The sequence below is a fragment of the Ammospiza nelsoni genome, chromosome 5 (assembly GCF_027579445.1).
Source record: "Ammospiza nelsoni isolate bAmmNel1 chromosome 5, bAmmNel1.pri, whole genome shotgun sequence".
NCBI classification, from domain to species: domain Eukaryota; kingdom Metazoa; phylum Chordata; class Aves; order Passeriformes; family Passerellidae; genus Ammospiza; species Ammospiza nelsoni.
In genome coordinates, this window is record NC_080637.1 from 54091757 (window position 1) to 54112196 (window position 20440).

The 20440-nt window shown below is 43.3% G+C and overlaps 1 protein-coding gene and 1 long non-coding RNA gene across 4 annotated transcripts in view; one reads left to right on the forward strand and one right to left on the reverse strand.

Moving 5' to 3' along the window:
• Positions 1 to 17143, reverse strand: part of CHST11 (carbohydrate sulfotransferase 11) — a 174313-nt gene extending 157170 nt beyond the window's left edge. For 2 of the 3 annotated variants that reach the window (XM_059471719.1, XM_059471717.1), the window contains exon 1: positions 16961 to 17143. In XM_059471719.1, coding sequence (XP_059327702.1) covers positions 16961 to 17063 — 103 coding nt within the window. In that variant the 5' untranslated portion in view covers positions 17064 to 17143. Of the gene's footprint in view, positions 1 to 16945 lie in introns of all 3 variants that reach the window. The other variant, XM_059471718.1, reaches the window with a different exon arrangement.
• Positions 17144 to 19251: 2108 nt separating this feature from the next.
• The window catches only part of LOC132073036 (uncharacterized), a 165015-nt gene continuing 163826 nt past the window's right edge, over positions 19252 to 20440 (forward strand). The window contains exon 1 of the long non-coding RNA XR_009418460.1: positions 19252 to 19300. This is a non-coding gene — a long non-coding RNA (uncharacterized LOC132073036). The remainder of the gene's footprint in view (positions 19301 to 20440) is intronic.

Genomic DNA, 20440 nt, shown 5'->3' on the forward strand with positions numbered 1-20440 from the left:
GACTTGATTTTGAAAGCTGTGCCTATAAGGGTGATTTAAAGGTGTAACTTACAGCTACAGGCACATCTGTAAGCATGCTTCTGAAAACATTCTCTGGATTGGCTTTTCATCACTGTTAGCCATAAGCACATTAGTTCTACACAATGATGCAGCAGCAGCTACAAGCGACTATCCCCCACCAAAGCTGCTGTCCTCTGAAGGCTACCCAATCCTCCCCAGCCTCCCTCCCTGAAGGAAGGCACCACATCCCTACTCATAAATGCTACAACTTCAAACACAGCCAAAGCCACTGCCTTCAAACATTCATCTTTTAACTTCCTAGCAACAATTCTCTTTCACCAGAATTCTCCATAACACTTGCACTTTATTTTTACTGAGGTCTCTTCTTATAATGCTTACAAGTACACAATCTCACCTTCATCTTCAATAAACAAAGTGACATTTAGGCTTTGATCCTCAATCTCATTCGCAAGTCAGCTTTGGAAACGGATCCAAAGTTATCAAGGACCAGTCTCTGAATCAATTTCAAACATGACCCAAGTTGTCGGTCTTGCAATTAAGATCCCCTCTGCAGAGATTAACATTGTATAAATTGACATAAGTTTAAATTTTCCTTCTGCAAATGTAAATTTTTACAGCCAGATCACTTAAACTTTCCATTCACAGTTTGGCTTCACCAGAAGTCCAACCCCAAGACTGAGCTCTTGGATGCCACGAAATCTGTCTCTTTCAGACTAATGTAAATCAGAAGGGTTGGTTTTTTTTTTCCCAGAAAATATATGAAGATAAAACAAGATTCATTTGTTTTTCATGTGAGTGTTGTATCTGCTTTGTCTTCTTGCCTTCCTTCAAGGAGAACTGGCAACACCCATACTTCCAGCACTGTAGTAGACCCTGGGAAAGCCAAGCAGCACGACTGCTTCTGCCGCTGCAGTTCTACAGCAAGCATGGAAAGATCAAAATAAAAATATCAAACAAATCCATTGCCAGTCTTGCTAGAAAAGTCCTAACAGACTCTCCTATGGCTTCTAAGCACTCTTGGTCATGCTGTCAACTAATTACTTGTGCTTGCCAGTCAGTCCTGTGCACAGGTGGAAATACTGTCCTCCTCCAGAGGTATTGCCCCTGAATAACCTATTTCAGGAACAGCAACAGCAGTCAAGTACAAGACAGAAATCACAGCTAATAATATCCAGTAGTGAAACACAAACCCTAACAATATTAATCAATAATGCATTATAAAAATGCAAGCCTTAGCAGTAGAAAGTGGCACACTAAATTGCTCATAAGAAAGGATTAATATATTCCTGTCATAATGGAATTGAGTGACACACTATTGAGAATTAGGAGAAGTTGTCCTTACTGCTGAAGATAAATTGCTCTCATGGTTACCTCTCAATTTAATTTGAAGTATGTGTTAGCACTGATAACCCAGCCCTAAGGTGGTGACTACCAGAATGAAAAGCACGGCAACACTGCAAAAGAATATTCATTTGCAAATTAACTAGGATACATGGCAAAATATTAAAAATGTAAGTTAATAATTAAAATTCTAGTTATCAGTTTATTATTCCAACACAAACTGCAGAATCTTTTGCTAGTTATGTTGACACTTCAGTTGAATCCACATGTTTCTTCTGCTCAGTCCTTCAGAAGTACAATGCCCTCCTTCCAGAAGAACCTCTGATAGAGCAAAGAGTAAGAAGCTCCAGTGCGCAGCAGCTCCCTTTTTCCATACTTACAAAAAAGCCTTAACATCAAGCTTCTCTTGCCTTAACATCAAGCTGCAGGCAATGGGTCAGCACACTTCCTACATGCACCCAGAGGTTCCAGTGGTGTTCTTTATTTCATGAAAGCATTTCTTTTAACAATATTAAGTTCAGTAATCTCTTTTTAATTATTCTGAAATTCTGACTCAAAAAAACCCTACCTGGTGACATGTTTCTCCTCAGTACTAATGCTCACTAATGGGAGTATTTGAAAATTCCACATTTTCAAGATCTAAAAATTCAATTAGATGTGTGCTTTGACAAGCTTTTGCCTGCTTCACCACCAGTTCTAGCTCAAGAGGCACCAGGAACTGTAAGGAATAGCCCAGTATGGAATAGCAGGGTGTAGTTCGCGTGCCAGCACCACCACAGCGAGACAAAAGGGCCAGCAGGCAGAAGAGGAAGCAACAAAAGCCATGACCTTCAATGTTCTTGCATGTCACCAGCCAGCTCTGCCAGAGATCAAACACTTGGAAAGTCAGTCCTGCGCCTCTGTGAACACATGCTAGGCTATGTGTATCCATTTAGCAGGAAATTACTGGCTTTCCTTTGCATAAATATTCCTGATGAAACAGATTCCCCTAGGAGAGATTACTCCTCCTAAATTATGCCTTTGCTTTCTGTCCTGAAAGTATACTCATATTTAGCTTCCAAAACTGAGAAAGTCTTAGAGCCAAGGTTAACTGTAACCCACCACACAAAACACGAAACCCTTACAACCATGGTGGTGATCAACTGGCACAGCAAATTCTTCTCACCGCCTACCACTTGTCTCTGGGTTCCTCTGTAGCACAAGCCCATCTGTGGGGACTGTCAGAAGAGCTTCTCCAGGAGTTGGTAAGTTAGTAAATCAAAAATGAGCTAGCAAGCTTACTTCCAGAACCCTGAGGGAACCAAGGGATCTCAATTGACTCAATCTTCTTAGAGTCGCACCTCTGTCACTAGGACCATCGCTTCCTTCGCACCATGCTTGTCCTTGTTCCACTGACATTATCCAAAGACATGATCATTCAGTAGCAAGCCTGAAGCTTCCTAGGTTGAAGTCCCAGCTCTTCCAACCACTTCCTGAAGTTATGGGCATATGCTAGGAAGGAGGTTAGTTTTACTGATCTGGCCAGTTTACTACAACCTGGTCTCCCAACATAGCAGATGACCCACACAAGAACATTGCAGGGGCACAACTCATCCCAACACAGATGTCATAAGAGGCATGCTGCTCACAGAGACAGATCAGCCCAGTGCCCTACAAAGCACAACACTGTCTGTCCCAGAAAGGAGGCCACAGGACCAACTTACAGACCACAAGCTCACAGTACTGGTAGAAGGCATTTCAAGATACGCAGGGAAGAACACAAGTGGGAAGCTACAGACAACTGTTGTGCTTGGCTTACCATGCTGCAGACATGGGTGTACATATGCCTACTCCAGCAGTAATGAAAGGATGAGTGTTTTCTCCATCCATACCTTGGAGCTCCCATGTAGCATGTATCTGACACAAACCCATTTCAAAGAAATTGCAGAAGTGAGGCGATAATTGGGGTCATGCACAGGCTCACAATTGAGTTTGAATAAATCTGTCAGAATTTTCAGTTTTGGTAGCCAGCAATTGTTTTCAGCAGTAATTTGCTTTTCTATTGTGCTGGTGATATCCCCTACCTATGCTCAACTGTTCAGGTTCACAGAAGCTCTGTAACACACACCACTGTTGCTGCTCTGTGTCAGGCCCATCAGACTCCTTACCCTCAGCATCTGGTCTACTTTGTGCCTGCCACAGGACCATGCTTCAGCCGAGCCACAGAGGTGGCGTGCGCCCTGGCACTGCAGAAGAGCAAGAACAGAGGTAAAAGCAAGGCAAGAACCAACCCCTCCTTCCTGATAGCCAATTGCTTTGGTCCACTTGAACAGGAACTCATCTTTGCACCCTTTGTTCTGGATCAACACCCTTCACAAGAAGTCCCAGTCACACTTTAGCCATGAGTGCAGAAACAGGGAGTTCTCAGATCACATTCATTTACAGCACAATTCCCTTGCAGCTGCCTTGCTTGCATATGAGAAAGTGAGATGCATTTGGGGCATAAGTGCTCAACTTGCGACATTGACCTGTGAGTACAACCGAGTTGTACTCACAGATTATTGGCAGCCTGGGAAGACAAAGCTTCCCTGCTTCCTGGGATCAACCTCTTCTCCCCAAGGACCAAATTACAACAGACAAAGAAAGAAGCAATTAAATAAAATCCGAGTTTTATCCCCTGAACTTGACAACATTTTCACATGTCAGAAAACTGCAAATCCATTTGCCAAAGGGCACAGGAACAGATGGGAACTGAAAGGGCTATTACATAAATTAAGCATGCAAACACTGGTTGTCTGCTCAAAGTCCAGCCCCTGTAATTTCCACATGTGCAGTACTTGATGTGGCCATAGCACTATCCCCACATGCCCTCACTTGAGGAAGATTGGGTGCACGTTTTTCCAGTTTGCTACATAACTACATGGTGCTTAAAACTGCCTGCAGCTAGAAAACATGACAAACATGACAGAACCCTGCTATTTCCAGCAAGGGAATCAAATGTGAAAAAAAGGCACCACATGTATTTTTAGGCTATAATTGAAATTTTAAAGTGGTCCCTCCCCTGAACATTTGAACAGATGTAGTGTGCAAGCAATCCACTACCAGCCACAACTTGTGACAGAGCAACATTTTACATAATTCAATGCAAAATTAATCTGACAGATGAGCAAGAAGCAAACAAGCACCAGAACCCTAGACACAGATATATTTATTATGCTTGACTGTGAGGGGGGACACAGAAACTTAGAGGTGAGCAAGGGAGAGAAAAGGTATGAAGAAAAGCATTCCTAGATGCCTTGCAGTGATGACAAGAAGTCCATCTCTTCAAAATGCCAAAGAACTGCAGTTCTTTGTCCTGTGTACTTGTGGCAAATAATCACACATGTTCAGCGAGACAGATGGGAAATGTTTTGTTTCCAAGCCTGAGGCAAAAAATACCCTTTCAAACACATTAAGTAGCTTCCATTTCTCCACCTTGCACTGCATGAAGCATTGTTTCTAATGCCCCAGAATTTCATAGGAACTCAAAAAGATCCTAGATTGAGATCAGAGGCCACTCTGAGCAAACACATTCATGAAATGCTGTAGTAAGGTTTTCTTTTTCAAGGAATGAACATCAACCATGTCCCATAGGCACCACAGAAACATGGAGGTCTAAAAGGGAAGGATCTGGAAGAGCATCAGCCAGCAGCTGCAGCCCCTCACAGCGACAGCTGATGATATCTTCCTGACTTTGACTTTAAAACTGCAATAAGAGAAGAATAAGCAAAGTGCAGGGACAACATACTTTACAGAGAGGTGCTATTTTAATTTACAACTATGTTAAACATTGGTGCATGAATAAAAACCCAGGATGCATCATGCACATCAGCCTTGATCAACATGTAAAAGCTCTGCTGACATAGCAAGACCATAGAAAGGATACAGTTTCACTGTATGTGGTTTTTTTTTCCTTATTTTAATAAACTTTAGTAAAGTAAGATTTGCTGGCAAAACCTCTAGCAGACCTGGACACAGAGGTAAAAGAAAATGAAAAGAGAAGAGGCAGACCTTTTTCCCACTTATATTGATCCAGTAAAACTTTCAGTGGCAAAAGCTGTCCAGGCACAACACTATCTAGATTAAGTCCGGCTTGCTATTCCAGAAAACAGACTTCTGGGCACAGGTGTGGCCTCCACCTCAGTCTGGTCTCATGAAGGCAACACTTTGTACAGGAGCTTTCAAAAGGAGCTCTCAGAGCCCTGTGTATCTGCACCAGAAGCATTTTCCTGTCAGGAGCACTCCAAAGGACACAAGACTGTCCACAACTGTCATTCTCACAAGCAGAGAGCACACTTGAAGGTGGCTGCAGAGGCGTTACTTGGGCTGAGTGCTGGGAACCGGGTTGTACCTCATATCTAGCTTGCGTATCGTCTATTCCAAGCCTATAAGGGATTGCAAACCTCAGATCATAGAAGCTCAAGAAATCCACCCTACCCCTCCAGTTTTATTCCTAAATGTGCCACTAGCCTGGTGGGAAACCATTAAAAAAAATCCCAGCACACATACCCTTCCTACCATGCCTCAGTGTTCCTAGCTATAGAGTGAAAAAGAAAGCCTGGACCTACTTTGTGGACCATTTTGAAGCCTTCTGATTAAAGTATTAACTGTCCCAGAAGTAGATTTGGACCCAAATTCTCAAAGATTTCCAAAAACACTGCTCATAACTTGCTCTCAATGAAAGCTTCAACTGCAACAGACAGCATCAAAGTACAGACTCATCATTAACCAACATAGAACACACATGGCTTGACACTAAGCAGTGTTTCTGGGCTCCCAAAATGCTGAACAAGTACACCAAGCATAAACCATTCTGGCAAAGTAGGAGTGGTTGAGGTACAATCTGATGACAAGAGATCCCCTCACAGCTGGAATGGGAGCCTGAAATAAATCTCTTGGTCACATCCCAATGAATGCAGAAACAAGCAAAAGATCTGAAGAGTAAAAAAAAAAAACAATCTAAAAGGATGGGGGGAAATGCCTCTGTAAAGACTGTCAGTGGCAAAAAAACCCAGTTAGTTTAGACAAACAAGAATTATGGCCTGTTTCCCTTGGTGCCCAGGCACACTGGGGGGAATGAGACCTTTCCAACTGCACAAAGAGTTCTCACAGTACTGTGTTAACACGCTGGCTATAGCATTCTGGAGATGGATGAGGCTGTAAGGCCCTGACATTATACTGATGTATGGACTTCAGGCATTACTAATCATTTAGACACAATAGCCCCGCGTATATTTTTGCTTTGCATCCTCTGCAAATATTCTCCTCTCTCTGCTCTGGAAGTTTTTTCTTTAAAAGTGTTCATGAAACAGGCACAGAATGGGGAAAGACTCAACAGCAACACTGATGTGCTCTGGGGAGGAGACAAAGAAAAAAATGAAACAAAAACAAACCACAAAAAAAACCCCAAAAAAACAAACAAACAAAAAAAAAAACAAAAAAAAAACAAAACACAAGCTGGATCAGGACAGCCAAATATGAAGACAATTTTAATTAAATCATGTCTATCTTATATCATCTATTTCAGCTAATTTAGCATCTCAAACGAGTATTATCTCAAAAGAGTTAATAGCTCTAGAAGCCCCAACTTTTTCACAGTTATTTTTCTTTAATGCAATTACATTTTTGCTGCTGCACCAGAAATATTAATAGCCTTTTCTGCATGAGACAGAGAAGCTCTACAGCAGGACAAGAAAGCTTCGATCCTACTGATGATCTGCATGCTAATGGTTACATACAGCTTGTCTGTCAATGTAATCTCTACTGAAGCTATTGAAAATAGGCAGCACCCCTCTCAATACTTCAAGCATGCATCTCTTCAGGAAAAAAACTTCCATTCTCTTGACTGTAGAAAGGACAATAACTGGGAAAACAGACAAGCAAAGCTGTTATTGCTCTACTGTATACTGGTCTGTAGGAAGACACAGAGGGACAAATTCTGCTCTTCATTACAGTACCTATGATCCAGAATTGATCTAACCTAGTCAATGGAACTGACCCAGATATACAGGGGAGAAAGAGTCCAGGGCTCCAACCAAGCCTGCAATCCTATATTTCTACATCCAAGGGGAAAGTATGCCCTTTGCACAATCCAAAATCCTCTGCTCTAAGCACAGTAGATCTGACCTAGTACTCACCAAAATCAACTGAAAAGCAGCCAGTGTCTCCTCCAGTCATTATGCAGACCTCATGCCATCCACCCACCAGCAAATTCAAACCACTTAGTGTACACCTTTCAGAAAAAAAAAAATCTTATGGTCTTGCCCAAAACAAAACCCCAAACCCAACACTCTAGTAGGGAGCCATGTTCACTCTATCTGAGCTTCCCTAATCTTGCCACAAGGACAAGTAAGACTGATTTGGGAAGAGAAGGAATGTGGAGAGGCAGAGATTACCTGGCACAGTCCACAGGATTGCCAGTGCCATAGTGGCAGGAACTCTGCACAATGTCCAGCTGACTGATCCTGTAACAATTAATAAATCCAGCAAGTGGGACAGAGCACGTGTCCAGTCACCCTTTTAGTCCATCACACTCTGGTGTATTGCCCCAATGATTAGCAGTTACTTCAACTTCATAATTATGTGCACACATACACATGCCTAATTCGAAAGATAAAACTTATCACCAGCTTATCACCATCTGGAAACGCAAATGTATTTTAGAAGTTAATCAAGACCAAAATACACAATCAAGACAGGCTTTATCGTTTTGTATTTATGACACCAACTGACACATTTTATTAATCAAGTGTTTAAAAAGTGTTAAGGCCCTCCTCCTCAGTTACTATAAATTTTCTGCTACCACTTCCAACACAGACTGTAAAAATACAGACTACTAGAAGGACATATTCTGTTCCTGGTACCCACCAGCATGGGTGCAGAATGTGCTATTCCACACCAGGTCACTTCAGATAATGCAGACATTTTTGTTCTGCCTGCATACCAATCAGCTTTAAAGCACTATAATGCAAATAGTCTTTTAAAGGATTTTAACTATCTGAAGGTCTTTGTTTTAAGACAAGGGATTACAGTAAAGATCATCCATGAGATCCAATTACAGTCACCTTAATAATTATATGTCTACCTTGACTAATTCAAAAATCCCTACAGGCTATCCATTTGGAAGTTTGATTCCTTTATACAATCATTTATTAGCAAAAAAAGTATGACAATTACTAGCTACAATGTCATTTATTAAATGAATTCAGAAGGCATTACTCTAAGGGTCTTGAAGCCCACCTTTTTATAATTTAGAAAATGTATCTTGAGTGTCGATGCCTTAAAAATTAATAAAAGACCAAAAAAAAGAATTCCACAGTTCCCTGCTTTTTACAGAGTACAGTGTGTTCAAGAAGTGGATTGAAACCCAACAAAGCCTTTTATTCCTTGTGGATTATATACATGCACTCTGCAATTAAAATCTATGTCTCCTACCACTCAGCCAAATAACATAAAAAGAGAAAATCTTTCGATATTAAGATGACTAAGGAGAGCATCTTTTAGCCTGAGACAATGCTCAAAGAAACCAAGGCTGCCTCTCCCTGCCAAAGGAAGGGCAGACAACATTTAAGGATGTGAGCATTTCACACCTGTTTTTGCACAGTGCAGGCAACTTACCTCCATGACATGTGTTGGATAGAGCTACCATCTCTCAAACCCCCAGAATCACAGTGCTGTGAGAAATTCTGCTTGATTGCATTGTTTGTATTTTCCATTTCCCCAGCACCTTCTTTTACATTTTTTCATAGGAGTGTGAAGCCATTGCAGCAGTGATTGATAGTAATGGAGCAAAGTCATCCCTCAGTGTCTACAGCTAGGCACAAACAAGACAAAGGCTACCTTGAAGAGGCACTCTTACTGTTTAAATAGATACCCTGACAAACTATAAAAATCCTTGCTCTTCTACAGCCTACAAAGAATTAATAAAATGATTCCTCTCTCAACCTGGATGCTTCCAAATGTGTAAGTTGAGAAGGAGTAGCAGAAATGAGAAACCACACTTATCACTCATTGCACATAGTAAAATAACAAAGGCACCTATGTGGAGCATGTGGCACTTTTGGGATTTCTTTTAATATCAAAGAACTTCAGCAGCCTTGTTAGGAGAAAAAGGTTTGCACTGCAGCAATCTGTGCATTTAGATTACCTGGGCCACCAACTACAGATTTTGTAGAGGGTGGGAAGATGAGTGAATGCATGTGCACATTCATACACATTTGTGCACATAGCCCTTTTTTCCAGTCAGCATTTTATAAGTGCTCATACTTGGCTTTTTTAATGTACAGATTCAAATTTGTCAGGGGAAAAGACATGAAATACTCAGTTTCCAAATCTAGCCTCAATTTCAGTCAGTGTGTTCTAATGAGCATTTTCCTTCAAATGTTCCAACGGCAGCCATCTTTATTTCTTTTAAACAGCATCCCCTTCTGATGCCTGTAACCTAAATGTTAATGCCTTATTCAGGACCTCATCTCTAATGTGTAAAATTATTATGACCAAAAGGAAAGCTGTCATTTGCTTTCATTGCCAACACAGGGCACAGTGTAAAAGGCAACCCAAAAAAGCATTACTATTTTAAAATAACTCCAAAAACCCTGGATAATTAAATTTTAAATGCATAAGGCAGTGAATTGGTTTTTTTTTACACAAGGAAGCCTTCCTTGACTCCCATGGACACAAAGCTTCCTTACTGCAAATTAAAAAATGCTTGTGCTGCACCTACTTATACCATGCTGTTACCCAAAGTCCTGTTAGCATATCACAGAATTGAGAATCCTGTCATCCACTGTGGCTCTCTGAGGCTTCCTGCCACAGAGCTTTTCAGTCCCCGAGTTCCTGTAGTGGAACCAATAAAACACACCAGCTCCCACAGACGTGCCTGCAGTTTCCATGTTCTGCCAGAGGGGCTCCCCACCAGCCTGCAGGGATCTGCAGAAAGGGCAGAGCAGAGAATGCACACTGCCACAGGATAGTCCTTGTGGATAAGTGCTCCTAATCTGGGCACAGGTTGCCTTCCATTACGTAGTGCCTAGTCATGTTGCAACAGCACCAGAGGACACAGGGGAGGGAGCTGAAATCTAACATGGGCCATTCATGTGGAAACTTAGAATTTCAGTTCCACAGAAGGGAAGGGAGCTACTCCAGACAACTCCCCAACATCTAGCTCCTTATGAAGGAGCATGTGGGGAGGGCAAGAAAACAAACCATATACATTGATCAGCATTAAATGAAAAGTGGAGGATGAAAACATTACACAAAAGAAGCAATGCAGAGTCCAAGTGCATATGTAGTAAAATTTTGGTTTATCCACGAAACCTTAGTTTCAGGCGCCAAACAATTACATCAAAGCGGGAACATACTGCACCCAATGCCGATTACAGTCACAATATTGAAATCCAAGAAAATCCTGTGGCATGAACTGGAGATAATTAGGAACTGAATTCTTTCACTGGTTCACAGTAGCCTCTGGTGGTCTCATCCTCTAGTTAAGAACACAAGGCTTGTGCCAGAAACACCACTTTGTCACACGCAAGCATTCTGACCATAACAAAAGGATATCTATAACCTGGGTACTGAATCGCAAATAATGAGGAATTAACCGAACCAGTCAGAATTCTGACTGTAACAACAAATACCTTGCCCACAGAGATCCTATATGAATGAGCTACAGGGAACAGGAACATCCAAAAAAGCACAAACATGCTTTGAAATGTTATCCTTGTAAGATAGTAGGTGGCTGCTGAATCTATGTAACTCACCACAGACATGTCTTCATCTTTATCCTGGACATGCCAGGCCTACACAAGGATCATTCCTGATCCTAATTCCATTCCTTTAATGTGAAGGGGAAAACTCTTTTCATTGATTTCAAATGGACCCTTCATCCATGCATCTTAAGCTTCATTTTATGTATGTTGACACTTCAAGTCACACACAGTACTCAAACATTTGCTTTGAACAGCACAAACAATCAGAAAGAAAAACCATCAGATTCAAATCATTGTGTCCCCCATCCCAGTCCTTAACTTCCTCAGGATTAACTTAGAGTTGATACATAACACATATGCACCAGCCCAAAAGGCTTGAGAGGAAAAAACACTGTGCTACAATGACATTCACACAAGGACAACTGCAGAAGCTTTGTCAGGCAGGATTTGATATAGTACATCTAGCAACAGAGTCAAACAAAATACAGTAGTGCCAGCTTTCAAAAAAGTAACATGAATCTAATTTCTTCCAATTGTCTGAACCATTTTTAAAGTTAATTACATGGTACAGTACAAGATAAATTACCTGCCACTTCTGAAGCATAATGGAAGCAACTTAAGAATTCAGAAAGATGCTTATATTTCTGAATATGAAATAAAAATGAGATTCTAGTTGCAACAAATCAATTGTATCAATTTGTCCATAAAAAGCACTGGGCATTTCTGCTCTATAAGCCATTTTGCTGAGTTCAAGACAAAGTTTCCATGCACACTGACTTTATCTCTGAAAAATTTACTTAAGCTAAGTCATGACACTTTACATCTGTGAATAGAGCATCAGTACGCTGAAAGTTAGGACAGTTACTTTCCCAATATTGATATACAGTATTAATTTAAAAAAAAAACTTATAAAAACCTACAAAGTAGAAAATGTAACAGTGGAGTAAAAAATATCCTGATGAAATAAGACAGGACTGCAACATAATTACCCAGGTAATTTTTGCTTGAACACATTCAGAGACATTTTTATTTCTTCAGTTCAGCAAGCAGTTGTTGCAAAAACCTACACTCATTTGCACTGCAACAGAAAAAGCTGTTCTTCTAATAAGATTAATATTCACTAACCACAAAGATTTTCACAAGATACAAAGAGCAGCTTAACTCTCAACTCAAAGCAATTCCAGACTACCAGTCTTTCTGGAGCATAGTCACCAGAGTAGGTTTGCTCACACTGATGACAGTTCCATGGAAATCTATGAAAAGCTTTTATAAGGACACCAACAAACAGATACAGCACACAGCAGGGTTTCTGGGGGATGGATTTCATTGCATGCAATTAAATGAGAGCCGGTTTCTTGTGGCTGTCAAATTTCTCTGTATCCCAAACACAAAAATTTAAAATCAGTATACAGGGTCCATCAAAGGAATGCCCCACACCCAACCGCCTTGCAGATCTCATTCTCCTTTGTAAGCAAGAGAGAAAGCAAGGATCAGTTGCAAGATGGGAGACTGCTGCATTGATTTTCAATGGTAAGCTTGTCTTCAAACCTAAGGAAAAAAATCTCCTGTGGTCTGAGTTGTTCTGATATTTGAGCAAAGGCAGACATCAACCATACCATTCTGCAAATGTAACTGAGATGATCATGGAGATGAGGCAAGTCTGACCTGTGAGATCTAGCCTTCATCAGCATCCAGAGGAGAGCAGTAAGAGTCTAAAACAGGACATGGAAAATGGAGCAAAAAAAAAAAAAAGCAAGTGGGAGGGATGGGAAGGGAACCAGGTTTAGAATAAGTCAGTTTCATAAACCTGTCTGAGGTAAGATAAAAACAGTATTAATTATCCTGCCTCAATTTTACACCTTGGGGGATCCTAACGCACCACCAGTGCGACCCCCAGCCCAGCAGAGCAGCTCCTGCCTCCACTGGGTGACTCACAGTCCCCCGCCTGCTGCAGCTGGGAAGCAACGGAACAAAGCAAACATCTGTGAAAGTGTAGGCAGGCTAAACACCAGTGAGAAAACTGATTTCATAGGAAATACAGCAGATAAAACTATGATGTGCTGTCACATAAAAGCCCAAGACTGAGCTATTTCACACAGACTGAAATTCCAGGAGCATGGAGCAATAATAAGCTTGCACTCAGTTATCTAGATAGCACATGGCAGGAGAGTGAAAGGGGGAAATATTTGAGCAAAAGAGACAGGGAAAATCAGCTCTATATTGCTATATCTCCAGCTATAGCAAACACTATGCAGCATGGATTTTTTTCAGTAAAGGCTAGACAGGCAATGGGAAAACACATTGAAGTCCCCACTACCACTTCATCCCCCAGGAACAAACATAGCTTCAGACAGCCAGGATCATCTCCAGCATTTTCTTTACAGTGGTCCTGAGCACTGGAGAGCTGCATAACTCACCTTCCCTCAACAACAACTGGTTGGGGAACCTAACTTGGGAGGGTGGGTTCCCAGCTCTTCGGTAATCTGACAAAACTCAGATAACGCAAAGGCGCAATAACCAAACAGCACATTTACAGCTGGCTTCCCAGCAAAGAATGGGAACACAGCCAAAAAGAGAAGAAACAGTAAAAACCACCTGATTTCCTCCCAGCATGAATGTGTTGGTATTTAAGATAGGGAACAAGGGATACATTATATTCTTTTGCAAAGATAAGGCAAAGCTCATCTTCTCAGCTTCAGGCATTAAGTGTGTTTGTGTTGTTTGGGGGTTTTGCCTGTCTTTTTAAAAAAAAGGTTTCTGTTAACTATGTAATTTTCTTTTTTTTTACCCCAAAGAAAAAGAAGCTATCAGCAGAAATCTGGGTCTCACACTTCTAGCAAGAGTTCCATGTTCAGATCTCCTAAAATGGAAAATCCCCTCTAACAGATAAAGATTTATCTTAACCCAGAAGGGGTTGGACTCATCATCTGGTGGCCTCCTAGCATCTTTCACCTTCACTTTCTCTCACCTGAAACTGACGAGAAAGCCCTGTAAGCAGCCTCCCGAAATTCACTGAGAGAACTCTGGGGCTCAAGAAGGACCTGACACTTCTCGTTGAGGACTTATCTGAAAATCTTATTTTCTCTCCAAAAGGTTTGGGTGGGAGTTTTTCATCTAATTCTGATTGAAAGTGCCTCTGCCAGACACCATGGTAAGCTACCAACAACAGTGACACTGGCAAGCCAGAGATGAGAGAGCTCCCTCCTGCAGCCATCCAAAGACATGCTTCAGTGAAGACCAGCTAGAATTTAGAACACCCTTCAACAACAAAAAGGACATTAACCAAGATTTTGAAAGCTCTTAACACCTCCAGTCCCAGCATACACTCTGCCCAGGATCTGGCTCCAGTGAATTCTGCCACACAATAAAGGTTACAAGCACATGTTACAAAAAAAGACAATTCCTAAAAATGATCCACTACACAATCTATATCACATTCACAGGTCTACCACCTCCCTACTGACCCTTCAGGAACTCTACATTCATCTATCAGTTGCGTTATCATGATGGTAACACGTACAATGGTACAAGATAACTGGGAGAGCAGCTGTCTGAGCCTTACAAAACATGTGTAACTGTGTAGGAACTAGGTACCGAAGCAAAACTTGAGAGCTTCCCAGCAGTTCCTGCCATGGAAACAGCCCACCAAAAACAAACCCCAAAACCTCAGAATAAGTTATGATGAAAAAGGCACAATAAAGGTTGTGTTCTATTTATTTCCAGATCTACTCCATTCACACTAACAACCTATGTGTCACACAGAAAACAGGTGCACATTATCCTCCCAGTGATTTCACAGCATCGCATTCTCTCCTTGGAGCTTATGCTAAATCCTTTGAACTGTACTAAAATATCAGCCTATTTATAGCCTCACAATATAATGAATATAAAGCCATAATCTCCAATAGTTAACTATAGAGCATATTGAGAATTCTTAAAAGATGATTTTTCTACATTCAAAAATTCGCACAAGAATATTTAGCCTAATCTCTCACCTACTGCATGCAAAGTTTGTGTTCCAGCAGTATAATTCATCTGAAACAAGGGGAAATAATAAGTCTTGGCCAAATTTTCTGAATATGTCTGTAAACTATATTATCTGTGGAACTCCACCAATTAAAATATCACATTTCTATTCAATTGGTGAAGCTATGTTACAACCCATAATTCTGCATGGTGCCTTGAAGACCAGAAATAAAGCCTTCTCCAGGTCTGCTAAGGACTGAGCAATCCTTGTGAAACCAGTAAACATGGGACAGACACAGCAGGAAAGATAATAAATATGCTAACTTTCCCAAGAAGTTGGCAGGTATTAACACAGAAGGGCACCATACAAGAACACATTAATCAAGCAAATTATACCAACTCTGGAGAGCAGACAGCTGATAGAAAAACACCAAACACGACTTGGCTTCACCACAGAACAGTAGATCTACTGATTCCTAATTCTTTCAGTGCATGAAGCCTCTACCATTTGATGAAAAATTCTCCAAAAACTTTCATGAAAAATCAATTCTCATAGAATAATTTAGGTTGGAAGAGACCTCTGAGACTGAGTCCAACCACTAACTCAGCACTGCCAAGTCCACCACTAAACTACGCCTCTAAGTACCACATACACATACGGCAACTATGGGAGCCACAAACAAGGAAAGAAAAATTCGACCTGAATAGATCCTTTTTCCTTTCACTAGACTGCAATTCCCTTATCAGCCACAGGTATATGCCTGTAGGCAGGACACTTGAGAGCAGGCAGTAGACAATAACAGCTGGGAAGACTCGCCTGCTGAGGAGTGTGGCCAGCCTGCCAGCTACAGCTGCTGGCCCACTGCGAGGTATCACTCCCTCTCCCCAGCGTCGCTCCTCTGCTCAGCTGTCAGATCCCTCCAGAAAGTCACTGCAAGTGCAACTCCCACGTCATTTCTCAAGCAGAAGGGGGGAAAGTGAGACAGACAGACAGATCAATTTTTTTTTTGTTTTTTTGCCATGCTGGACGAATTTCACCAAGCTGCACAAAGCATCTACGAGGGGTCTGTGCAACACAGCTGACACCTCATTAAATTTCTACAGCCCAAGCCCACCTTTGTGTGAATTAGTAGCTGATCGACGTGGGACTTCCCTGGGAGCCAGCATCCGCTGCCCCCGACACAGGTCCGTCCCTAGGATGAGGGAAACTGAAAAGCTGAAGTCGTATTAGGTACCCGGGAGTGTGGATCCGAGGTGATCCCTGCACAGCATTCCGCAGCCTGCGTCCCTGCGGACACCCGTGCCCAGCCAGCGGCTCCGCGGCCGCCCGAACACGGCAGGACCGGGCCGGGCAGCCGCCCCCGCCGCTTCAGACAACTCGGGCGAGCTAAAGCGGAGCTGCCGCCGGCGGTAGCGGGTGCCCTTGCCGGCCGCGGTGTCCCTGACCCTTCCAAAAACGAAAAGATGAGAAGACGAAGGCCCGCGACCCCTGACGAGAGGGGAGCTGAGGTCGCGCTCCCGGCGAGGGGGACCCGCGGGGACCGGGCAGCTCCCGTCGCCCCTCAGACATGAAGCGCTTGCCAGCCGCTGTCGTCTCCCTCCCCCCTCACCAAACGCACAATATAAAGCGGAAAATAACAAAATTTTTAAACAAACCAACTTTCCTCCCTCCCGCGGGAAGTTTCCAACGGGGGTCGAGGCGACCTTCCCGCAGCCACTGCTGGCGCTGCGCTCGCCGCCACCGAGCCCCGCGCCTGCCGCAGCGGCGCCGGGAGCCGAAAGCTGGAGCCGGGGGCAGCCGGCGAGGGCTCCCAGGGCGGCCGCCACCTGCGCCGGCGGGGAGCGAGGAGGGCGCCGCCCTCGGCGGGGCCGGTGCGGTTGCAGTGCCCTACCTGGGTACAACATACTTTGGAAATAGAAGATGACGAGGATGAAGGAGCCCACAGAAGTGACCAGGACCATCCTGCACACCCGGTTCATCCTCATTACTTCCAGCACCGCTGGCTTCATGGCGTTGTCCGGCGGCGCAGAGAGGGTGGCGGAGCGCGCAGGTCTAGCGCCAGGAACCGCTCCGCGCCCGCCCCTCACCGAGACACCGCCGCCGGAGGATGCCCGGGCGCCCGCGCCCCGCGCCGGGGAGCGTTAATGCCGCGCTGGGCGTGACCATGCGGCGCGCCAGGCGGAGGGGCGCTCTGCGCGCGCGGAGATGGGGGGAGGCGGGCCAGGCGGCGAGCCGGGGCGGAGCGCGGCCCCCCCTCGCCAAGGGCAGAGATGGTCCCGCCCGGCGGCGGCGGGCGGGGACGAGCCGGGCGGCCCCGAGGGGCTGCGGGGGCGTGCAGCGGTCGCCGTCCGAGCGGCCCCGCTGCCCGTGAATTTGACCACCTCTGGGTCACTCTCGACCTCTTCAGGGGGGCGGGGTCCGGCAGCCGCCGGCGGGCAGGAGCGTTCGTTCCTGGCTGGATCTGCCCGACGCCTCGTTCGTGAAGAGAAATTCTCGCACTCTTAGCGGTGTCCGTCGCTCCGGTAACCCTAAATGCCTCCTTGCAGGTCTCCCCTCGCTCCGCAGGTTATGCTACAGCCGGTCCCTGCCGTCGTGTTTTGCCGGTGCCGCGCTGTCCCGTCCGGGAGCTGTTCATTTTATCAGCGGCGCAAACGCCAACTTCAGGCGCACGGAACCATTCGGGGGCAAACAGTGCCACCTGGCCTGACGGAAATGAAAGGGGTTTATTTTGTTTTCAAACCCGAGACTTCTAAGTTTTATGCATTAACTAACACTGTTCATTTGTCGGTGGAATCAAAAGGTCCTTGCGCCGCAGTCGGCCCGCCGAAGGTGGATCTACCTTTCCGTAATCGAGAGCAGCACCAGGCCATGAGGTACGAGCCCGTACGTGGGAGGAATGTAGAGAAGCTGCGAGCTACAGAACAAAAGGCCTCTGCCGTGCCCAAGCGAGCATCGGGTTTGGGACAGCTGGGGCTGCTGGGGAGCCGGGCACTGTGAGTGAGTGCGGCTCGGCGGAGCCCCGAGCGAGGTTTCCCAGCGGCGAACCACACGGCACAGCTCTCTAACTGGGACTGTCCTCTTGCTCTGACCTACACAGGTGTTGAAAGTACAGTGCTGAATGGAAATGTCTTCTTAGCAATATACCATTCATCTTTGTGCGGTGGTGACAGTTCTGTTTGTTCCCCTGACGCGCCCAAATACCACTTTGCTATTAGTTTTGTTTTTTGCTAAAATGAAGAACATTATACTGATGTTGATACCATCTTCTCACATAAAGGGATTTTTTTGCTCTCGCGCTTCTTTCTGCTCTTCCGATTAGTTGGGGGAGGGGTCTTTAAAATGAAAATAGCCCTGAACAGTCTGAATCCAAAGATGCGAAGGAAGTGGAGTAAAACATACTTTAGGCTAAAAAAAATCCTCCAACTTCCATGCCCTCCCATCACTGCCCCCTGCGCCCTCAAAAGAGGCAAACCCCACAAACAGACAACCCCAAACAAAACAAACAAGCAAACAAACCCAGAAGGTATGAGTGTTCATTCCAGTTAATCGTGACAGAAACATGCAAAGTCATGAGAGTCATCTTCCACTTTCCAAAAGGCAAAGATTTTACCTCAAGGATAAACCAGTAATTAGTTAGGCATTTGCAATGGAGTAGATTATTTAGTTTTGGCCTGGAGTTCCTTTTATCAGAAACAAATTCCATTGTTGATTAACAAAGGTTTGACACAATATTTTTCTTACTTTCTCTAGATTTTCTCTATTTTTTTCTTTTAGCAGTTTTAATATGCAGTGACCATTTTCTAGTCTTCCTAATGTAAAGGAAGCTTTAAATTTATTTTTCTCTTTTAAGTCCAAACTGCAAACATGACAAAAAGTCATTCTATGATAAGCACTAGACAAAGAGAAGCATTTCTATGTAATGCAAAGTGGTGGATAGTTAAGGCAGTCAGCAAAAGTCAGCCAGAAGCAGAGCCTGGCATTTCAGCATCCCCTGGCAATACACGTGCTGCAGCACAACAGTGCGCAGTATTTTAACAGAAAGAACTGGACTGTCTCCAGGAGCCTGGATAAGATATTGAGGACTGAGGGAAAAAGCCTAGAACTCAATACTCAGCCAAGTTACGCAATATAAATCTTTATACTGTTAAAGAAGGCGGACAGTTTTTCAGTGTGGCTTAAGAATAGTTACTTTTCTTCTTCTTTTTTTTTTTTTTTTTTTTTTTTTTTTTTTTTTTTTTTTTTTTTTGTGGGCATCATCCTCTAATGGAATGATGGAGAGTTTTAAAGCATTGAGAAGAAAATCACCAGCTGTGTTGCCATTTATTTTTAAAAGAACATTATAAAGCAAAAGCATCAGTATGGACATTGTCAATTATAAACTCAGTATCCACCCAAATGCTTACAGCATCTCTGCAAATTTCCAACTATGACAACCTTCCTGGTGAGTCAGGACAATGAAATGCAGCAGCCTATTTTTGAGATAGCCAGTTTTTTGTTTTCCCACAAAGAAAAGCATAACTGAGGTAACACAAGGAAACACAGTTGTCTTTCCAGGTGGTTGCCAAGTTGTAGAATAAGCATATGAACAGCTCAGGCACTTCTTCTAAAGTATGCCTCTCTCTGAGTAGAAACTTCAGCAGCTCCAGAGCAGCAGGGAGTCTGGATAGTACTGTAGGTGTGATCACCTATCATTCCCATGACAATAACCAGTATCTCTGAATAAAAATTGTCCCATCATCCAAGAGATATCTGGAAAGAAAAACTTAAGAGATTAAGAACTAGATGCCAGTGACATCAAAAGTACAGACAATATTTTGTGGATTATTTTGTATAATAAAAGAGCTTCACAAAAGAAACCCAACAAGCTGCCAAACACAACCGCCCGCATCACTATTAATTGATAAAACTCAAAAAATAGCAAAACTGCAATTGAAGAACGGCACAGATGTAAATACAGCATGTAGAAAATTCAGGGTGCAATTTATCAAAAAAATTACAAGCAGGCTAATATTGAAGAGTGTGTTGAAAGGTTAAACAGAATGCCATTAGAAAACAGAGGTATCTGTAAGACACATATAGGTTCTGTGCAACTTTTTCTCTCTAAGGAAAGAATCCCAGAAAAAAAAAAAGTTGTTTTGTTTTATACTGATAAGCTTCATCCTTTAAAAACAGAGGGTGAAATTTTTACAGAATGTCTAATGTTGTTGAAGAAATACACACAAGATTTAGGAATGAAGGTTGCCTTCAGATCTGAAACAGAAACTACAAATTTCAGACTCTGTCTAACCTGAGACCATTGTGACTCAAATCCCATCACACCATAGGATAAAGTCAGGTGGATGAGAAAATCTTCTGGATGTATCTTCTGATTATATTCTGTGGGGAT